Here is a 20,552-nt window from a genome sequence, read left to right on the forward strand (position 1 = left end):
CACTGTCCTGTGCTCTCCTCACTGTCCTGTGGTCGCCTCGCTGTCCTGTGGTCGCCTCGCTGTCCTGTGGTCGCCTCGCTGTCCTGTGCTCGCCCCGCTGTCCTGTGCTCTCCCCATAGTCCTGTGCTCGCCCCGCCGTCCTGTGCTCTCCCCGTTGTCCTGTGCTCTTCCCGTTGTCCTGTGCTCTCCCCTCTGTCCTGTGCTCGCCCCGTAGTCCTGTGCTCACCCCGCTGTCCTGTGCTAGCCCCGCTCTCCTGTGCTCTCCCCGCTGTCCTGTGCGTGTTCCGCTGTCCTGTGCTCGCCCCGCTGTCCTGTGCTCTCCCCGTTGTCCTGTGCTCGCCCCATAGTCCTGTGCTCTCCCTGCTGTCCTGTGCTCGCCCAATAGTCCTGTGCTCTCCTCGCTGTCCTGGGCTCTCCTCGCTGCCCTGTGCTCGCCCCACTGTCCTGTGCTCTCCTCACTGTCCTGTGGTCGCCTCGCTGTCCTGTGGTCGCCTCGCTGTCCTGTGGTCGCCTCGCTGTCCTGTGCTCGCCCCGCTGTCCTGTGCTCTCCCCATAGTCCTGTGCTCGCCCCGCCGTCCTGTGCTCTCCCCGTTGTCCTGTGCTCTTCCCGTTGTCCTGTGCTCTCCCCTCTGTCCTGTGCTCGCCCCGTAGTCCTGTGCTCACCCCGCTGTCCTGTGCTAGCCCCGCTCTCCTGTGCTCTCCCCGCTGTCCTGTGCGTGTTCCGCTGTCCTGTGCTCGCCCCGCTGTCCTGTGCTCTCCCCGTTGTCCTGTGCTCGCCCCGTAGTCCTGTGCTCTCCCTGCTGTACTGTGCTCGCCCCATAGTCCTGTGCTCTCCTCGCTGTCCTGGGCTCTCCTCGCTGCCCTGTGCTCGCCCCACTGTCCTGTGCTCTCCTCGCTGTCCTGTGGTCGCCTCGCTGTCCTGTGGTCGCCTCGCTGTCCTGTGGTCGCCTCGCTGTCCTGTGCTCGCCCAGCTGTCCTGTGCTCGCCCAGCTGTCCTGTGCTCGCCCCGCTGTCCTGTGTGCGCCCTGCTGTCCTTTGCTCTCCTCCCTGTCCTGTGCTCGCCCTTTTGTCATGTGCTCGCTCTGCTGTCCTGTGCTCGCCCTGCTGTCCTGTGCTTGTCCCGCTGTCCTGTGCTTGTCCCGCTGTCCTGTGCTCGCCCCACTGTCCAGTACTCGCCCCTTTGTCCTGAACTTGCCCCGCTAGCCTGTGCCCCTGCTCTGCTCTCGGCATCTGTATGGGTGTCTGTGCATGCCCAGGAGTCTTGGCAACCGTCCTTGAGTCCTGGCCCTGTGCTGCTTCCCTTGACTGCTGTGGGCAGTGCGGTCGGCGAGCACAGCTGGTTGCATGTGCGCCAATATGCCTGGCTCTTATTGGTCTAATGAGACCATGTGACCGCAGGTAATAAAGGTTAAAAAGATAGAGGAAAGTCCATATCTTTATCCCCCTGAGAAAGCAGCAACTTACAACAAGATGCAGAATGGACGTCAGAGTTCTTTTTCCATTCCCTGGTGATCGCCATCTCCTGTCGTGGGTAAGGGTGTAATGTCTATTACAGTTATTTAAAGCAAACCTGTCAGCAGGACTTTGCTCAGTAACGGCGCCATTATACTGATTGCAGTGATACCTGGTGATGAAATCCGTCTTGTGGTTGTTGTGTAATCTTTATTTCTAGTTTTCAGCTAATGAGATTCTCCTGCTCTGAGGCGTGGCTGTGGGTGGGTCTGAGTGGGTGTTCTGTAGGTGGGGCTGTGAGTGGGCCTGTGTGCGGGGCTGTGATTGGGCCTGTGGGTGGGGCTGTGAGTGGGACTGTGGGTGGGGCTGTGAGTGGGCCTGTGTGCGGGGCTGTGAGTGGGCCTGTGGGCGGGGCTGTGAGGTGAGCTGTGGGCGGTCTGTAGGCGGGGCTTTACGTGGTGCTCTGCTCACATATTCATCTGAATGACTTATGACCTGCCCCCTATTTTACATACTGCATATCATATTGTGTGGTTACAAAATAAAATAAAGTCATCAAAATGGCGCCTGCGCTATAGCATCTATCACCAACACAGCTCATCAACCCAAAACCACTCCATCACTGTTTTTCGGCAGCAGAAACAGGGAAAATGGTCCGAGTGGAGGGGAAGATGGATGGTGCGAAATACAGGGATGTTCTTGAGCAAAACCACGTTCAGTCTGTGAGTGATGTGAGACTGGGGCGGATGTTCTTCTTCCAGCAAGACAACAACCTAAACCATACTGCTAACCAACACTGGAGCTGTGTGAGGGGAAACGTGTAAATGTTCTGGAGCGGCCGAGTCACAGCCCAGACCTTAACCCAATGGAGAATCTGTGGTCAGACGCGAAGATCGCTGTTCACCAGAGGAATCCATTACCTGAAGGAGTTGGAGCAGTCTTGCCTTGAGGAATGGTCAAAAATCCCAGTTGAAAGATGTGGAAAGCCCACAGAGACTTATCCAAAGCGACTCACAGCTGTACGGTAATTGGTTCATAAGTAGGCTCTACAAAGTATCGGCTTTAGGGGGATGAATAGTTCTGCACTCTCAAGTTTTCAGATATTTTGTCCTATTTGTTGTTTGCTTCACATTAAAATGAAAACCAAATGTTCTCAGTAGTAGCAGGCGTGTACTTTACATGAACTGATGCTAACCCACACAAAGAAAAACAGTGAAATTCCAGGTTATGGGGCAGCAAAACATGAAAAATGCCAATGTGGGTTGAATACTTTTTCAAGCCACTGTACATGTACTGCACTAGCTAGTGGACATTGTTTTCCTTCCTCACTCTTTCCTGTGTGTTTGGATTGTCATTGGCCACTGCTCTCAATCCTGACTTAGTCCTTATTTCCTGACTATATTTCTGCCATGACTTCTGGATTAATTGTATTTGTAGTGCTCCTGACTCTAAATCTTTGATATTTCTGATATCCATTATATATACTGAACTATTCCTCTAGGTGCAAATAAAATCTGCACAAAGTTTAAGAGGAATTTTGTTCTTTTTCCTTCTGTGTTTCAGTTCATCAATATTTCTGAGATCCTCCCTCTACCATAATGCTTCCTCTACCATGATGCTCCTTCTACCATGATGCTTCCATGATGCTTCCTCTACCATGATGCTCATGGAGCGCCCCGCCAGGGCCAAAGGGGTACTCGATACCGGGTCCAATACTTTACAGGGGGATGTCACGATGGCTGCGCCCCGGTCCGTGGCCCTGGGACGTCCGTATAAAAGGGAAAGGTCTTTAAAGGGATAGAGTTTATATTCGTGACGCCACCTGTGGTATTCGGTCAGGGTGACCGACGCTGCTTTAAGGGGGTCCGCTGGGGTGATGTTATGGCAGCTAGATGGTATACCTTCCCACAGGTGAAGTATATCTCCAGGGCTTCCCGATGTATAGATGGTGAATGGTGAGTAGCGCAGAGAAGAACGAGGACACAGGGTTGCAGTCTTTTTACCTTTACTGAAGACTTCAGCATCGGCAGTCCAGAGCACCAGACCACAGGGCAGGCAGGGTCCGGCCGGTTTGGAGGCAAGTCCAGAGTCCCGTTGTCCAGGTGGAGAATAAAAGCCTTCCTTTGCGCTGTAATTGTGTAGTCCCTTACTGCCTATGGCTTCACATAAGGTCCTCACAGATGTTATTTCTCTCTCTCTGTCCCCCGAATAGGATAGGACAAAACCCGTATGACTGGTGACTTGAGCCTGTTTATAGGATCTCTTAGATGACCCGGCTCTATGGGTTGTGACCATGCCTCCTGGGTGTAGGTGCGGAGAGGTAACGTGCAATTAGCTGTCCTGCCGGTCTTTGATGTAAGGCGTAGAGGTCCTCACAACCTCGGTGTTCCGGCTACCGGCATTTCTGCACCTCAGAAGGAGGCAGCCTGCTCGGGGCTGGTCCCCTTCTGGTATCCTCTCCTGTGCTTCCTCTCCTGCACGCTCGCTGCAAACAATTCAGCCTTCAATGTCTCTTTCTTGGAGCTGCAGCTTCTGTGGGCATGCATAGCTCCATGAACCTTCTATCCTCCGCCAGCAACTAACTAACTTTCCCTACAGACTACCAGTTATATATATCTATATGGGGAGTGACCTAGTAAATAGGATCAGAAGCACCCCCTGGTGGCCTGGAGTGTGAAGTGTTGCATGTTTGTGGTACCTGGATTCAGTTATTCTTCCTTGCTTCCAAACGTAGTATCACTCTCCCCTGGAGGAAAGCAATACCACTGTGACGACCAGGACCATGGGGCGCCACACTCCTTCTACCATGATGCTTTCTCTACCATGATATTCTCTCTACCATGATGCTCCTTCTACCATGATGCTCCCTCTACCATGATGCTCCTTCTACCCTGATGTTTCCTCTAACATGATGCTCTCTCTACCATGATGCTCCTTCTACCATGATGCTCCTTCTGCCATGATGCTTCCTCTACCATGATGCTTTCTCTACCATGATGCTCCTTCTACCATGATGCTTCCTCTACCATGATGCTCTCTCTACCATGATGCTCCTTCTATCATGATGCTTCTTCTACCATGATGCTCTCTCTACCATGATGCTCCTTCTACCATGATGCTCCTTCTGCCATGATGCTCCCTCTACCATGATGCTTTCTCTACCACGATGCTTTCTCTACCATGATGCTGCTTCTACCATGATGCTTCCTCTACCATGATGCTTTCTCTACCATGATGCTCCTTCTACCATTATGCTTCGTCTACCATGATGCTCCCTCTACCATGATGCTCCTTCTACCATGATGCTCCTTCTACCATGATGCTTCCTCTACCATGATGCTTTCTCTACCATGATGCTCCCTCTACCATGATGCTCTCTCTACCATGATGCTCCTTCTATCATGATACTTCCTCTACCATGATGCTCCCTCTACCATGATGCTTTCTCTACCATAATGCTCCTTCTGCCATGATGCTTCCTCTACCATGATGCTTCTTCTATCATGATGCTTCCTCTACCATGATGCTCCCTCTACCATGATGCTTTCTCTACCATGATGCTTTCTCTACCATGATGTTCCATCTACCATGATGCTTCCTCTACCATGATGCTTTCTCTACCATGATGCTCCTTCTACCATGATGCTTTGTCTACCATGATGCTCCCTCTACCATGATGCTCCTTCTACCATGATGCTCCTTCTACCATGATGCTTCCTCTACCATGATGCTTTCTCTACCATGATGCTCCCTCTACCATGATGCTCTCTCTACCATGATGCTCCTTCTTCCATGATGCTTCCTCTACCATGATGCTCTCTCTATCATGATGCTCCTTCTAACATGATGCTTCCTCTACCATGATGCTTTCTCTATCATGATGCTCCTTCTACCATGATGCTTCCTCTACCATGATGCTCCCTCTACCATGATGCTCCTTCTACCATGATGCTCCTTCTACCATGATGCTCCTTCTACCATGATGCTTCCTCTACCATGATGCTCTCTCTACCATGATGCTCCTTCTATTATGATGCTTCCTCTACCATGATGCTTTCTCTACCATGATGCTCCTTCTACCATGATGCTTCCTCTACCATGATGCTCCCTCTACCATGATGCTCCTTCTACCATGATGCTCCTTCTACCATGAAGCTTCCACTACCATGATGCTTCTTCTACCATGATGCTCCCTCTACCATGATGCTCTCTCTACCATGATGCTTTCTCTACCATGATGCTCCCTCTACCATGATGCTCTCTCTACCATGATGCTCCTTCTTCCATGATGCTTCCTCTACCATGATGCTCTCTCTATCATGATGCTCCTTCTAACATGATGCTTCCTCTACCATGATGCTTTCTCTATCATGATGCTCCTTCTACCATGATGCTTCCTCTACCATGATGCTCCCTCTACCATGATGCTCCTTCTACCATGATGCTCCTTCTACCATGATGCTCCTTCTACCATGATGCTTCCTCTACCATGATGCTCTCTCTACCATGATGCTCCTTCTATTATGATGCTTCCTCTACCATGATGCTTTCTCTACCATGATGCTCCTTCTACCATGATGCTTCCTCTACCATGATGCTCCCTCTACCATGATGCTCCTTCTACCATGATGCTCCTTCTACCATGAAGCTTCCACTACCATGATGCTTCTTCTACCATGATGCTCCCTCTACCATGATGCTCTCTCTACCATGATGCTTTCTCTACCATGATGCTCCCTCTACCATGATGCTCTCTCTACCATGATGCTCCTTCTTCCATGATGCTTCCTCTACCATGATGCTCTCTCTATCATGATGCTCCTTCTAACATGATGCTTCCTCTACCATGATGCTTTCTCTATCATGATGCTCCTTCTACCATGATGCTTCCTCTACCATGATGCTCCCTCTACCATGATGCTCCTTCTACCATGATGCTCCTTCTACCATGATGCTCCTTCTACCATGATGCTTCCTCTACCATGATGCTCTCTCTACCATGATGCTCCTTCTATTATGATGCTTCCTCTACCATGATGCTTTCTCTACCATGATGCTCCTTCTACCATGATGCTTCCTCTACCATGATGCTCCCTCTACCATGATGCTCCTTCTACCATGATGCTCCTTCTACCATGAAGCTTCCACTACCATGATGCTTCTTCTACCATGATGCTCCCTCTACCATGATGCTCTCTCTACCATGATGCTCCTTCTACCATGATGCTTCCTCTACCATGATGCTCCCTCTACCATGATGCTTTCTCTACCATGATGCTCCTTCTGCCATGATGCTTCCTCTACCATGATGTTCCTTCTATCATGATGCTTCCTCTACCATGATGCTCCCTCTACCATGATGCTTTCTCTACCATGATGCTTTCTCTACCATGATGCTTCTTCTACCATGATGCTTCCTCTACCATGATGCTTTCTCTACCATGATGCTCCTTCTACCATGATGCTTTGTCTACCATGATGCTCCCTCTACCATGATGCTCCTTCTACCATGATGCTCCTTCTACCATGATGCTTCCTCTACCATGATGCTTCCTCTACCATGATGCTTTCTCTACCATGATGCTCCCTCTACCATGATGCTCTCTCTACCATGATGCTCCTTCTTCCATGATGCTTCCTCCACAATGATGCTCTCTCTATCATGATGCTCCTAACATGATGCTTCCTCTACCATGATGCTTCCTCTACCATGATGCTCCCTCTACCATGATGCTCCTTCTACCATGATGCTCCCTCTACCATGATGCTCCTTCTACCATGATGCTTCCTCTACCATGATGCTCTCTCTACCATGATGCTCCTTCTATCATGATGCTTCCTCTACCATGATGCTTTCTCTACCATGATGCTTCTTCTACCATGATGCTTCCTCTACCATGATGCTCCCTCTACCATGATGCTCCTTCTACCATGATGCTCCTTCTACCATGAAGCTTCCTCTACCATGATGCTCTCTCTACCTTGATGCTCCTTCTACCATGATGCGTCCTCTACCATGATGCTCTCTCTATCATGATGCTTCCTCTACCATGATGCTTTCTCTACCATGATGCTCCTTCTACCATGATGCTTCGTCTACCATGATGCTCCCTCTACCATGATGCTCCTTCTACCATGATGCTCCTTCTACCATGATGCTTCCTCTACCATGATGCTTTCTCTACCATGATGCTCCCTCTACCATGATGCTCTCTCTACCATGATGCTCCTTCTTCCATGATGCTTCCTCTACCATGATGCTCTCTCTACCATGATGCTCCTTCTAACATGATGCTTCCTCTACCATGATGCTTTCTCTATCATGATGCTCCTTCTACCATGATGCTTCCGCTACCATGATGCTCCCTCTACAATGATGCTCCTTCTACCATGATGCTCCCTCTACCATGATGCTCCTTCTACCATGATGCTTCCTCTACCATGATGCTCTCTCTACCATGATGCTCCTTCTATCATGATGCTTCCTCTACCATGATGCTTTCTCTACCATGATGCTTTCTCTACCATGATGCTTTCTCTACCATGATGCTCCTTCTACCATGATGCTTTCTCTACCATGATGCTCCCTCTACCATGATGCTCCTTCTACCATGATGCTCCTTCTATCATGATGCTTCCTCTACCATGATGCTTACTCTACCATGATGCTCCCTCTACCATGATGCTCTCTCTACCATGATGCTCCTTCTACCATGATGCTTCCTCTGCCATGATGTTCTCTCTACCATGATGCTCCTTCTACCATGATACTTCCTCTACCATGATGCTCTCTCTACCATGACACTTTCTCTACCATGACGCTTTCTCTACCATGATGCTCCTTCTACCATGATGCTTCCTCTACCATGATGCTTACTCTACCATGATGCTCCCTCTACCATGATGCTCTCTCTACCATGATGCTCCTTCTACCATGATGCTTCCTCTACCATGATGCTCTCTCTACCATGATGCTCCTTCTATCATGATGCTTCCTCTACCATGATGTTCTCTCTACCATGATGCTCCTTCTACCATGATGCTTCCTCTACCATGATGCTCTCTCTACCATGATGCTTTCTCTACCATGACACTTTTTCTACCATGATGCTCCTTCTACCATGATGCTCCCTCTACCATGATGCTCTCTCTACCATGATGCTCCTTCTACCATGATGCTTCTTCTACCATTATGCTCTCTCTACCATGATGCTCCTACTACCATGATGCTTTCTCTACCGTGATGCTCTCTCTTCCATGATGCTCCTTCTACCATGATGCTCCTTCTGCCATGATGCTTCCTCTACCATGATGCTTCCTCTACCATGATGCTCCCTCTACCATGATGCTCCTTCTATCATGATGCTTCCTCTACCATGATGTTCTCTCTACCATGATGCTCCTTCTACCATGATGCTTCCTCTACCATGATGCTCTCTCTACCATGATTCTTTCTCTACCATGATGCTTTCTCTACCATGATGTTCCTTCTACCATGATGCTTCCTCTACCATGATGCTTCCTCTACCATGATGCTCCCTCTACCATGATGCTCCTTCTATCATGATGCTTCCTCTACCATGATGTTCTCTCTACCATGATGCTCCTTCTACCATGATGCTTCCTCTACCATGATGCTCTCTCTACCATGATTCTTTCTCTACCATGATGCTTTCTCTACCATGATGCTCATTCTACCATGATGCTTCCTCTACCATGATGCTCCCTCTACCATGATGCTCCTTCTACCATGATGCTCCTTCTACCATGATGCTTCCTCTACCATGATGCTTCCTCTACCATGATGCTCCCTCTACCATGATGCTCTCTCTACCATGATGCTCCTTCTACCATGATGCTTCCTCTACCATGATGCTCTCTCTGCCATGATGCTCCTTCTAACATGATGCTTTCTCTACCAAAATGCTCTCTCTACCACGATGCTCCTACCATGATGCTCCTTCTACCATGATGCTTCCTCTACCATGATGCTTCCTCTACCATGATGCTCCCTCTACCATGATGCTCATTCTATCATGATGCTTCCTCTACCATGATGCTCCTTCTACCATGATGCTTTCTCGACCATGATGCTCTCTCTACCATGATGCTCCTTCTATCATGATGCTTCCTCTACCATGATGCTTCTGCAGCACCCCAGGGTCCTGGTCATTGTAGTAATATCATTCTCCTCTAGGGGGAGTGATGTTACGTTTGGAGGCAATAAAGGAGATCTCTTTACCAGGTAACACAAACATACAACACACTTCACACTCCAGTCCACCAGGGGGAGCTATGCTCCTATTTATTAGGTCATTCTTCACAATTAGGTAAAACTGGTGGTCTGGATAGAAAGTTAAGCAGATGCTGGCTGAGCTCCACTCAGGCAGCTGCTAGCTGAGCTCCGCTCAGGTAGTTGGTCCTTGACAGGGGTGGGATCCTGTCAGAGGCCTAGACAGAAGGCCACGGAGCTGCGCCTGCCCTACGTGCGGCAACTTCCAGGAAGAGACACGAACAGGGAACTGTATTGTAGAGAGTGAGAAGAAGTCATAGCAAAAGGAGAGGAAACCAGAAGGAGTTCTGCCCTACACAGGCTGCGTCCTTCTAAGGCGCAGGATCCCGGTAGCCGGAACACCGAGGGAGCAACAGTTCTCTATGCCTTGCTCCAGAGACCAGCAATACAGCTAATTCCACATTACCTGCCCGCCCTATACCCAGGAGGCAAGGTGGCACCCACGAGAGGCTGGGGCATGATAGAGTCCCTGTAAAAAGCCTCACGCCACTGGTCCTACGGGTTTGTCCTATCCATCTGGGGTCAGAGAGAGACACAACATCTAGAACATCTCCAACAGTTGTGAGGACCTTATGAGAGGCTCAGCAATAAGGTACTACAACACTCAGGCTCTAGAGGAAGGCTACTGATTTCCACCTGGATAAGGGGACTGTGGATGCTGAAGTCTACAGTAAAAAGGTAAAGAGACTGCAACCTTGTGTCCTCGTTCTTCACTGCGCATTACACCATTCACCATCCACCATCTACACACTGGGAAGCCCTGGGGGCATACTTCACCTGTGGGAAGGTATACCATATAGCTGCCATAACATCACCCCAGCGGACCCCTAAGCAGCGTCGGTCACCCTTACCGAATACCGCAGGTGGTGTCACAAACATTATCCTCTTATCCTCTTAAAGACCATTCCCCCTTTTACACGGACGTTCCTAGGGCCACGGACCGGGTCAGCCACTGTGACATCCCCCTTGAGAACCGAAGGACCCGGTACCGAGTACCCCACTGCCCTATGGGGGCGATCCACTTCCTCTACCATGATGCTCCCTCTACCATGATGTTCTTTCTACCATGATGCTCCTTCTACCATGATGCTCCCTCTACCATGATGCTTCCTCTACCATGATGCTTCCTCTACCATGATGCTCCTTCTACCATGATGCTCCCTCTACCATGATGCTTCCTCTACCATGATGCTCTCCATCATGATGCTTCTTGGTCGCCCGCCAGGGCTTTGGGTAATGAGCATCGAGTCCTGTCGCTCTTAAAGGGAATGTCCCAGTGGCTGCGACTCGATCTGTGCCCTGGGTGCCCAATTAAAGGATTTGTGAATAAAGTCTATTGTTCGTGATGCCACCTGTGGTGTTCGGTCAGTGGGGACCAACACCACTTAAAGGGGTTCCCAGGGGTGATGAGATGGCGGTTAGTTGGTAACACTTCCCACAGGTGAAGCGAGGTCCCCAGGGCTTCCAAGGTATATGGCAGAGATGGTAGTTTGCCGGTAAATAACAGAGGACTCAGGGTTGCAGTCTTTACCTGGTTTACTGTTGGTAGCAGGCCACAGTTCAGGGTTCCGGCAACAGGTACAGAAGGAGTCCAGGCAGCTCGGAAACAAGTGGAAATCTCTTTGGCAGGTCAGGTTGGGAGCCATCCACTTTGCGCTCACTATTAGTCCCTTGCTACCTGAAGTGTCCTAACAAGGTCCTCGTTCCTTCCTGTCCTGGGACAGTACCTGTATGGAAAAATCAGAGTCAATGTAAGGCGGTCATTTAGGAGCGCTGAGGAGGCAGCCCCAGGGATAAGGGAAGTGCCAGAAATCTGGATTGATTAGGAAGCTTCTCTCCAAGGACTGGTTCATCCCTAAAGGGGACCCTATATTTTCAAGACATATTCCCGCCCATCCCAGCACGATATTTGCCTTAGGAATCGTACGCTACGGAATCTTGTTGCACCTAGTAATACCACGTTAATCCCAGTCCCTTCTTCAGTTTATCAAGCGTCTGTGAACCCTGACTGTTTCTCATGTAGATCCTCTAAGGTACGTGTCCACGTTGAGGATGGCCGGCGGTTTTGACGGAGCGGCAAACTCGCTCCACCCAAAGCTCCACCCCCTTCTGGAGACGCGATGATGCCGGATGTGTTCATTGCAAACATCCAGAATCATCGCACCCCACACATAGGGCCCTGTGTTATACCCTGTGGCGGCGCAACGTCGCCGCAAGGTAAATGGACATGCTGCGATCTAAAAAGACGCGCCGTATGTCCGGAATCGCAGGGCCGCCGGATGCGTGTTACCACGCATAGTGGAGACGGGATTTAATTAAATCCCCTCCACTATACTGTAACATCTGGACGCTGCGTGTTTGACGCTGCGTCTCTATGCAGCGTCAAACACACAGCGTTTCCTGAACGTGGAAACATTCCCTAAATGTCTCTGTTGCACTTCTCTTCTGAATGGGGCATGAAAATTTAAATCAAACACTACAGGTACTACTTATAAGATTAACTGCCATATCAACTGTCAATCCAATTATGTGGTTTATTTGATTGAATGTGGTTTTGGTCTACAATAGGAAGGTCATACCATACAAACCATGCACACTAGGCTAAAGAAACCGCCAGAATATTCAAAATGGGTTTCTTCTTCATAGTCTCTCCAAGCATTTCCTAATGGTACACCAGAAAAGTATAAAAACTCTAAAATTAACGATCATTGATCACATACCCGACACCGTGGCAGATCGTCTTAGTAGCTTGATAAATAGACATAGCTTTTGGATATTTAAGCTTGGCACGCTGTTATGTTTGCTAATGACAGGTGTTATGAAGGCAATCCAGAAACACAGTGTGCTTAGCGATCAGAGCGCACACAGTGATCTGACAAATACCCAAAAATACAAGAACGAGCTCTGAGACGTGGAAACTCTGTAGACTGCACACCTGATCCTATCCTAAACACAACTAAAAGCGGCTGTGGATTGCGCCTAACAACTACCTAGGCAACTCGGCACAGCCTAAGAAACTAGCTAGCCTGAAGATAGAAAAATAGGCCTGACTTGCCCCAGAGAAATTCCCCAAAGGAAAAGGCAGCCCCCCACATATAATGACTGTGAGTAAGATGAAAAGACAAAACGTAGGGATGAAATAGATTCAGCAAAGTGGGGCCCGATATTCTAGGACAGAGCGAGGATAGTAAAGCGAACTTTGCAGTCTACAAAAAACCCTAAAGCAAAACCACGCAAAGGGGGCAAAAAAAAACCCACCGTGCCGAACTAACGGCACGGCGGTACACCCTTTGCGTCTCAGAGCTTCCAGCAAAACAAAAGACAAGCTGGACAGAAAAAAAGCAACAAAAAAGCAAAAAGCACTTAGCTATACAGAGCAGCAGGTCACAGGAACAATCAGGAGAAGCTCAGATCCAACACTGAAACATTGACAAGGAGCAAGGATAGCAGCATCAGGCGGAGTTAAGTAATGAAGCAGTTAACGAGCTCACCAGAACACCTGAGGGAGGAAGCTCAGAAGCTGCAGTACCACTTGTGACCACAGGAGTGAATTCAGCCACAGAATTCACAACAGTACCCCCCCCTTGAGGAGGGGTCACCGAACCCTCACCAGAGCCCCCAGGCCGACCAGGATGAGCCGCATGAAAGGCACGAACAAGATCGGAAGCATGAACATCAGAGGCAAAAACCCAGGAATTATCTTCCTGAGCATAACCCTTCCATTTAACCAGATACTGGAGTCTCCGTCTAGAAACACGAGAATCCAAAATCTTCTCCACAATATACTCCAATTCCCCCTCCACCAAAACCGGGGCAGGAGGCTCAACAGATGGAACCATAGGTGCCACGTATCTCCGCAACAACGACCTATGGAATACATTATGTATGGAAAAGGAGTCTGGGAGGGTCAAACGAAAAGACACAGGATTGAGAACCTCAGAAATCCTATACGGACCAATAAAACGAGGTTTAAATTTAGGAGAGGAAACCTTCATAGGAATATGACGAGAAGATAACCAAACCAGATCCCCAACACGAAGTCGGGGACCCACACGGCGTCTGCGATTAGCGAAAAGTTGAGCTTTCTCCTGGGACAAGATCAAATTGTCCACTACCTGAGTCCAGATCTGCTGCAACCTATCCACCACAGAATCCACACCAGGACAGTCCGAAGACTCAACCTGTCCTGAAGAGAAACGAGGATGGAACCCAGAATTGCAAAAAAATGGAGAAACCAAGGTAGCCGAGCTGGCCCGATTATTAAGGGCGAACTCAGCCAACGGCAAAAAGGACACCCAATCATCCTGGTCTGCAGAAACAAAACATCTCAGATATGTTTCCAAGGTCTGATTGGTTCGTTCGGTCTGGCCATTAGTCTGAGGATGGAAAGCCGAGGAAAAGGATAGGTCAATGCCCATCCTACCACAAAAGGCTCGCCAGAACCTTGAAACAAACTGGGAACCTCTGTCAGAAACAATATTCTCAGGAATGCCATGCAACCGAACCACATGCTGAAAGAACAAAGGTACCAAATCAGAGGAGGAAGGCAATTTAGCCAAGGGCACCAGATGGACCATTTTAGAAAAGCGATCACAGACCACCCAAATGACTGACATCTTTTGAGAAACGGGAAGGTCAGAAATGAAATCCATCGAAATATGTGTCCAAGGCCTCTTTGGGACCGGCAAGGGCAAAAGCAACCCACTGGCACGAGAACAGCAGGGCTTAGCCCTAGCACAAATCCCACAGGACTGCACAAAAGTACGTACATCCCGTGACAGAGATGGCCACCAGAAGGATCTAGCCACTAACTCTCTGGTACCAAAGATTCCAGGATGACCAGCCAACACCGAACAATGAAGTTCAGAGATAAGTTTATTAGTCCACCTATCAGGGACGAACAGTTTCTCTGCTGGACAACGATCAGGTTTATTCGCCTGAAATTTTTGCAGCACCCGCCGCAAATCAGGGGAGATGGCAGACACAATGACTCCTTCCTTGAGGATACCCGCTGGCTCAGATAAACCCGGAGAGTCGGGCACAAAACTCCTAGACAGAGCATCCGCCTTCACATTTTTAGAGCCCGGAAGGTACGAAATCACAAAGTCGAAGCGGGCAAAAAATAACGACCAACGGGCCTGTCTAGGATTCAAGCGCTTGGCAGACTCGAGATAAGTCAAGTTCTTATGATCAGTCAATACCACCACGCGATGCTTAGCTCCTTCAAGCCAATGACGCCACTCCTCGAATGCCCACTTCATGGCCAGCAACTCTCGATTGCCCACATCATAATTACGCTCAGCGGGCGAAAACTTCCTGGAAAAGAAAGCACATGGTTTCATCACTGAGCAATCAGAACCTCTCTGTGACAAAACCGCCCCTGCTCCAATCTCAGAAGCATCAACCTCGACCTGGAACGGAAGAGAAACATCTGGCTGACACAACACAGGGGCAGAACAAAAACGACGCTTCAACTCCTGAAAAGCTTCCACAGCAGCAGAAGACCAATTAACCAAATCAGCACCCTTCTTGGTCAAATCGGTCAATGGTTTGGCAATGCTAGAAAAATTACAGATGAAGCGACGATAAAAATTAGCAAAGCCCAGGAACTTTTGCAGACTTTTCAGAGATGTCGGCTGAATCCAATCCTGGATGGCTTGGACCTTAACTGGATCCATCTCGATAGTAGAAGGGGTAAAGATGAACCCCAAAAATGAAACTTTCTGCACACCGAAGAGACACTTTGATCCCTTCACAAACAAAGAGTTAGCACGCAGGACCTGAAAAACCATTCTGACCTGCTTCACATGAGACTCCCAATCATCTGAGAAGATCAAAATGTCATCCAAGTAAACAATCAGGAATTTATCCAGATACTCACGGAAGATGTCATGCATAAAAGACTGAAACACAGATGGAGCATTGGCAAGTCCGAACGGCATCACTAGATACTCAAAATGACCCTCGGGCGTATTGAATGCAGTTTTCCATTCATCTCCTTGCCTGATTCTCACCAGATTATACGCACCACGAAGATCTATCTTAGTGAACCAACTAGCCCCCTTAATCCGAGCAAACAAGTCAGATAACAATGGCAAGGGATACTGAAATTTAACAGTGATCTTATTAAGAAGGCGGTAATCAATACACGGTCTCAGCGAACCATCCTTCTTGGCTACAAAGAAGAACCCTGCTCCCAGTGGTGATGACGATGGGCGAATATGTCCCTTCTCTAAGGATTCCTTCACATAACTGCGCATAGCGGCGTGTTCGGGCACGGATAAATTAAATAATCGACCTTTAGGGAATTTACTACCAGGAATCAAATTGATAGCACAATCACAATCCCTATGCGGAGGTAGAGCATCGGACTTGGGCTCTTCAAATACATCCTGATAATCAGACAAGAACTCTGGGACCTCAGAAGGGGTGGATGACGAAATCGACAAAAATGGAACATCACCATGTACCCCCTGACAACCCCAGCTGGATACCGACATGGAATTCCAATCCAATACTGGATTATGGGTTTGTAGCCATGGCAACCCCAACACGACCACATCATGCAGATTATGCAACACCAGAAAGCGAATAACTTCCTGATGTGCAGGAGCCATGCACATGGTCAGCTGGGCCCAGTATTGAGGTTTATTCTTGGCCAAAGGTGTAGCATCAATTCCTCTCAATGGAATAGGACACCGCAAAGGCTCCAAGAAAAACCCACAACGTTTAGCATAATCCAAATCCATCAGATTCAGGGCAGCGCCCGAATCCACAAACGCCATGACAGAAAACGACGACAAAGAGCATATCAAGGTAATGGACAGAAGGAATTTGGACTGTACAGTACCAATGACGGCAGACCTAGCGGACCGCTTAGTGCGCTTAGGACAATCAGAAATAGCATGAGTGGAATCACCACAGTAGAAACACAGACCATTCAGACGTCTGTATTCCTGCCGTTCAACTCTAGTCATAGTCCTATCGCACTGCATAGGCTCAGGTTTAACCTCAGGCAGTACCGCCAAATGGTGCACAGATTTACGCTCGCGCAAGCGTCGACCGATCTGAATGGCCAAAGACAAAGACTCATTCAAACCAGCAGGCATAGGAAATCCCACCATGACATCCTTAAGAGCCTCAGAGAGACCCTTTCTGAACAAAGCTGCCAGCGCAGATTCATTCCACTGAGTGAGTACTGACCATTTCCTAAATTTCTGACAATATACTTCTATATCATCCTGACCCTGGCACAAAGCCAGCAAATTTTTCTCAGCCTGATCCACTGAATTAGGCTCATCGTACAGCAATCCGAGCGCCAGAAAAAACGCATCGACACTACTCAATGCAGGGTCTCCTGGCGCAAGAGAAAATGCCCAGTCTTGAGGGTCGCCGCGCAAAAAAGAAATAATAATCAAAACCTGTTGAATAGGATTACCAGAAGAATGAGGTTTCAAGGCCAGAAATAGCTTACAATTATTTTTGAAACTTAGAAACTTAGTTCTATCTCCAAAAAACAAATCAGGAATAGGAATTCTTGGTTCTAACATAGATTTCTGATCAATAGTATCTTGAATTTTTTGTACATTTATAACGAGATTATCCATTGAAGAGCACAGACCCTGAATATCCATGTCCACACCTGTGTCCAGAATCACCCAAATGTCTAGGGGAAAAAAAAAAAGTGAACACAGAGCAGAAAAAAAAAAAAAAAAAAAATGATGTCAGAACTTTTTCTTTCCCTCTATTGAGAATCATTAGTGTGGGCTCCTTGTACTGTTATGTTTGCTAATGACAGGTGTTATGAAGGCAATCCAGAAACACAGTGTGCTTAGCGATCAGAGCGCACACAGTGATCTGACAAATACCCAAAAATACAAGAACGAGCTCTGAGACGTGGAAACTCTGTAGACTGCACACCTGATCCTATCCTAAACACAACTAAAAGCGGCTGTGGATTGCGCCTAACAACTACCTAGGCAACTCGGCACAGCCTAAGAAACTAGCTAGCCTGAAGATAGAAAAATAGGCCTGACTTGCCCCAGAGAAATTCCCCAAAGGAAAAGGCAGCCCCCCACATATAATGACTGTGAGTAAGATGAAAAGACAAAACGTAGGGATGAAATAGATTCAGCAAAGTGGGGCCCGATATTCTAGGACAGAGCGAGGATAGTAAAGCGAACTTTGCAGTCTACAAAAAACCCTAAAGCAAAACCACGCAAAGAGGGCAAAAAAAACCCACCGTGCCGAACTAACGGCACGGCGGTACACCCTTTGCGTCTCAGAGCTTCCAGCAAAACAAAAGACAAGCTGGACAGAAAAAAAGCAACAAAAAAGCAAAAGGCACTTAGCTATACAGAGCAGCAGGTCACAGGAACAATCAGGAGAAGCTCAGATCCAACACTGAAACATTGACAAGGAGCAAGGATAGCAGCATCAGGCGGAGTTAAGTAATGAAGCAGTTAACGAGCTCACCAGAACACCTGAGGGAGGAAGCTCAGAAGCTGCAGTACCACTTGTGACCACAGGAGTGAATTCAGCCACAGAATTCACAACAGCACGCTGGCCCCCGAAGGACTGAACTTAATGATAGAGAAAGCAACCAGATAAATATCCATATTTTTTATATTTAGTATTATAGGTCTGACTTTTTCAACTAGGTTTTTTTTTTATCAAGGATTATTCACTTTTTATTGTTTATTACTAGCTCATAGCCATATTAGGTGACCACTTGCATGATATGTAACTATTCCTTTAAATTTGAACTGACAATGTCAACTCTTACGTGATTGGCTGTCTTTAATTTAAATACTGCCTCCTTACTACCATCAATAAACTCCCACCTGATGAAGACGGCATGCCTGTTGAAACGCGTTGTGGCTAAACTGTATCCAGTATCAGTGTCTCCTTTCAGTGCTCCTGTGACCGATTTCTACCTTTTACCCAGTACCTGTATGGAAGGCAGCATGAGCCGTTCCTTCTGGGGTCTCTGCACGGTGACTCCAGGCTCCAGGGTGCTGCTGTACCACAGGTGTTGTACAGACAGTTTACGTATAGTCTTATGCCCTCGCAGCCTCCCTAAACTCCTAATCTCTCCTCTGCTCCTTTCCCTTCACTGTCTGCTCCAGACTAAATTAACTCCTCCTCCAGACCAGGATGGATATCAGGGAAGTTCCCCTAAAACAGGGTTTTGAGCTCCCCCTCCTGGCCTGGAGTTAGAATGTGTTGAGTGTACAACTTACCTGCCAAAGGGATCCCTCTTGTTTCCAGGCATAGCACTACCCTCGCCGACAGGAAGGCAGCACTACTGTAGTACCCAAACTCCTGGGGTGCCACACTTCCTCTACCATGCTGCTCCTTTTACTATGATTCTCCCTCTACCCTAATGTTCCTTCTACCGTGATGCCCTGTCTACAATGATGCTCCTTCTACCATGATGCTCTCTCTATGATGATGTTACCTGCACCATGATTCTCCCTCTACTGTGATGCTGCCTCTACAGTGATGCTCCATCAACCATGATGCTCCTTCTACCATAATGCTTATTCTACCGCAATGCTCTCTCCACCATGATGCTACTTCTACCATGATGCTTCCTCTACCATGGTGCGACCTCTTCCATAATGCTCCCTCCACCATGGTGCTTTCTCCTCCATGATGCTCCCTCCACCATGGTGCTTTCTCCTCCTTGATGCTCCCTCCACCATGGTGCTTTCTCCTCCATGATGCTCCCTCTACCATGATGCCCCCTTTACCATGATGCTCCCTCCACCGTGGTGCTTTCTCCTCCATGATGCTCCCTCTACCATGATGCTCCCTCTACCATGATGCTCCCTCTACCATGATGCCCCATTTACCATGATGCTCCCTCCACTGTGGTGCTTTCTCCTCCATGATGCTCCCTTCACCATGGTGCTTTATCCTCCATGATGCTCCATCTACCATGATGCCTCCTTTACCATGATGCTCCCTACACCGTGGTGCTTTCTCCTCCATGATGCTCCCTCTACCATGATGCCCCCTTTATCATGATGCCCCCTTTACCATGATGCTTCCACTATCACAACGTGCCCTCTAAAATGATGCTTCATGGTTGAGATTCAGTCTCAGAGGGCAGCAGTGATTTTTGTGGGCAGCAGCTTCCTTCATTGACGTACATCCAAGTCTTCAGCAATGTTCACACTATCCAATCTTCCTTGAGAGAAAGGTTTGTCAGTCACCAGGCACACACCTTTATTTAAAGGGGAAAAACACCTGAGAAACCCTCATTTCCAATCTCATCTCCTTAACTAAACACCTTTCGCCAAACAGAAACCATATAATGCCATTTCTACAGGAGAGATTTTACTTCTTCAGTTGTACCGAAAAATGGATTTATTGCATATGCAAATGTGGGCTCCTCGGTGCACGGCGCCCCTCCGGTGTGGCGGGGTCAGTGCGTCGCTCCATCCTCTGTCAGCATGCAGCGCTCCTCCCTGACAGCACTCGCTTTCCCACAGGGAGCGCTGCCTGAGTGGAATCCCTGGCCCAGGGTGGATGCACTGACACTGCAGCTGTGAGCGTAGGCCAGGGCCGTAGTCATGGCCGGCATAGGTGTCTGCTCAAGCGCGCCCCGGCCACCCGCATCACATATATACAGTCCCACTTACTCACTTGTCTGGTTCTCAGGGTCCTCCCTGCATTGCAGGAAAACTTCTTCGTCTGATTTAGTGTATAAAAAGACAGAGTCCGGTTTCAACTTTAAACTTAGTACTTTACTTATTTTCATACGCAGCACGTCCATTTCAGTTACAGCATAAACTTTAGG

General features: G+C 48.4%; 1 protein-coding gene across 1 annotated transcript; it reads right to left on the bottom strand.

The window, feature by feature from the left end:
* Positions 1 to 240: 240 nt before the first annotated feature.
* LOC138666182 (fibrinogen alpha-1 chain-like) lies at positions 241 to 1,230 on the bottom strand. Its single transcript, XM_069754422.1, has one exon. It carries the CDS (start codon positions 1,228 to 1,230, stop codon positions 241 to 243), a length of 990 nt encoding a protein of 329 aa, XP_069610523.1.
* Positions 1,231 to 20,552: the final 19,322 nt, after the last annotated feature.

The sequence above is a fragment of the Ranitomeya imitator genome, chromosome 2 (assembly GCF_032444005.1).
Source record: "Ranitomeya imitator isolate aRanImi1 chromosome 2, aRanImi1.pri, whole genome shotgun sequence".
Classification (NCBI taxonomy): Eukaryota; Metazoa; Chordata; class Amphibia; order Anura; family Dendrobatidae; genus Ranitomeya; species Ranitomeya imitator.

Coding starts and splice junctions, on each gene's coding strand:
- LOC138666182 (XM_069754422.1), bottom strand. CDS start 1,230: ATGCCGAGAGCAGAGCAGGGGCACAGGCTAGCGGGGCAAGTTCAGGAC.